At 34.2% G+C, this 1,136-nt stretch overlaps 1 protein-coding gene across 1 annotated transcript in view; it reads right to left on the reverse strand.

The window, feature by feature from the left end:
* LOC110441026 (hemicentin-2-like) overlaps nucleotides 1–353 on the reverse strand; it is a gene marked incomplete at both ends in the record, with an annotated part of 5,431 nt that extends 5,078 nt beyond the window's left edge. Inside the window, one exon of the mRNA XM_021484127.1 lies at nucleotides 93–353. Coding sequence (XP_021339802.1) covers nucleotides 93–353 — 261 coding nt within the window. The remainder of the gene's footprint in view (nucleotides 1–92) is intronic.
* Nucleotides 354–1,136: the final 783 nt, after the last annotated feature.

Consider the following 1,136-nt stretch of genomic DNA (forward strand, 5'->3'; position numbering starts at 1 on the left):
CTTTCAAAAATAAATGTAAAAAAAAAGCAAGTAATTAAGATCAGGTAACAATAGCAGCAGCAAATATTTTAATTACACAGATGAAAACTTACATAATATGGTTACACTTGTAACTGTGGTCAACTCTCTGACAACATTCCTAGCCGTACACCTGTACGTCCCGCGTTCTGATCTGTTCAGTTGCCCTAGTGACAACACAGCTGAGGCAGGAAAGTTGGTGTTGTCAGGTCTTGTCCAGACAAAGGTACAGCCAGGTCTACAGTCAGCGGTACAGGTGATGTCCGGTAACGTGTCCCCCTCAGTCTTGGTGTAGGTAGTGTCAGGTGGGGACAGGGTAACAGTAACGGGACCAACTACAAAAATGTAGATTGATATGTATAGAGTTTAGTTATGTAAGAAAGTGCAGTACCATTTGGTGGCAGACATATTTTTGCAACAGTTGTAAATATTTCACTTGATTGTGTTTTTTTTCTATTTTTTCACCTACATTGATTTGGAACGATATGGGTTCATAATAATTGCAAGTGCTGTTTTTATACAACAGTACTTCTAACGAAAAAAAGAATTTCGGGCTGGCCATCCCTACATTATTTTGAATGAATGTCTTGAGAAACTTCGCTTTTACATTCTGTACAGTTTTGTTTATCTTTAGACACGAGGATAAGTTACAGCAAAATAAAACATCTGTCCCACGCCATAACAGTGTATGTTTATAACAATGAATTATGTCGGTGATATTTGCGCAGCTCCTTTCCTATTTCACAGAATTATTCACAATGCTGACATATCCTATTACAATCGAAATGGAAACGTTTGGTATTAACACATTTTTAACCAGGACATGAACTCATCAAATTAACATTTTATTAATCAATTTTCATCATGTTTTGAAAACAAACTTTTATAATTAAAATTTGTTTATAATAATCATGCAATTATATTTGAGAAAGTTATTTCTGTTCTTGTCATGTAAGTATAACCATGTACATGTATGCGTTTTACTGTGAATAAGAAGGCAGTCTTTATCGTCAAAAAATACTATTATAACACAATATGTGATGAGTTAAGGTTGAAAGGGTGAATGTTGACTTACAAATAGATGTATACTTTTCTTGATATGTTTTTTGATCATATAT

This window comes from Mizuhopecten yessoensis, unplaced genomic scaffold (assembly GCF_002113885.1).
Source record: "Mizuhopecten yessoensis strain PY_sf001 unplaced genomic scaffold, ASM211388v2 scaffold715011, whole genome shotgun sequence".
In the NCBI taxonomy this organism is placed as follows: Eukaryota; Metazoa; Mollusca; class Bivalvia; order Pectinida; family Pectinidae; genus Mizuhopecten; species Mizuhopecten yessoensis.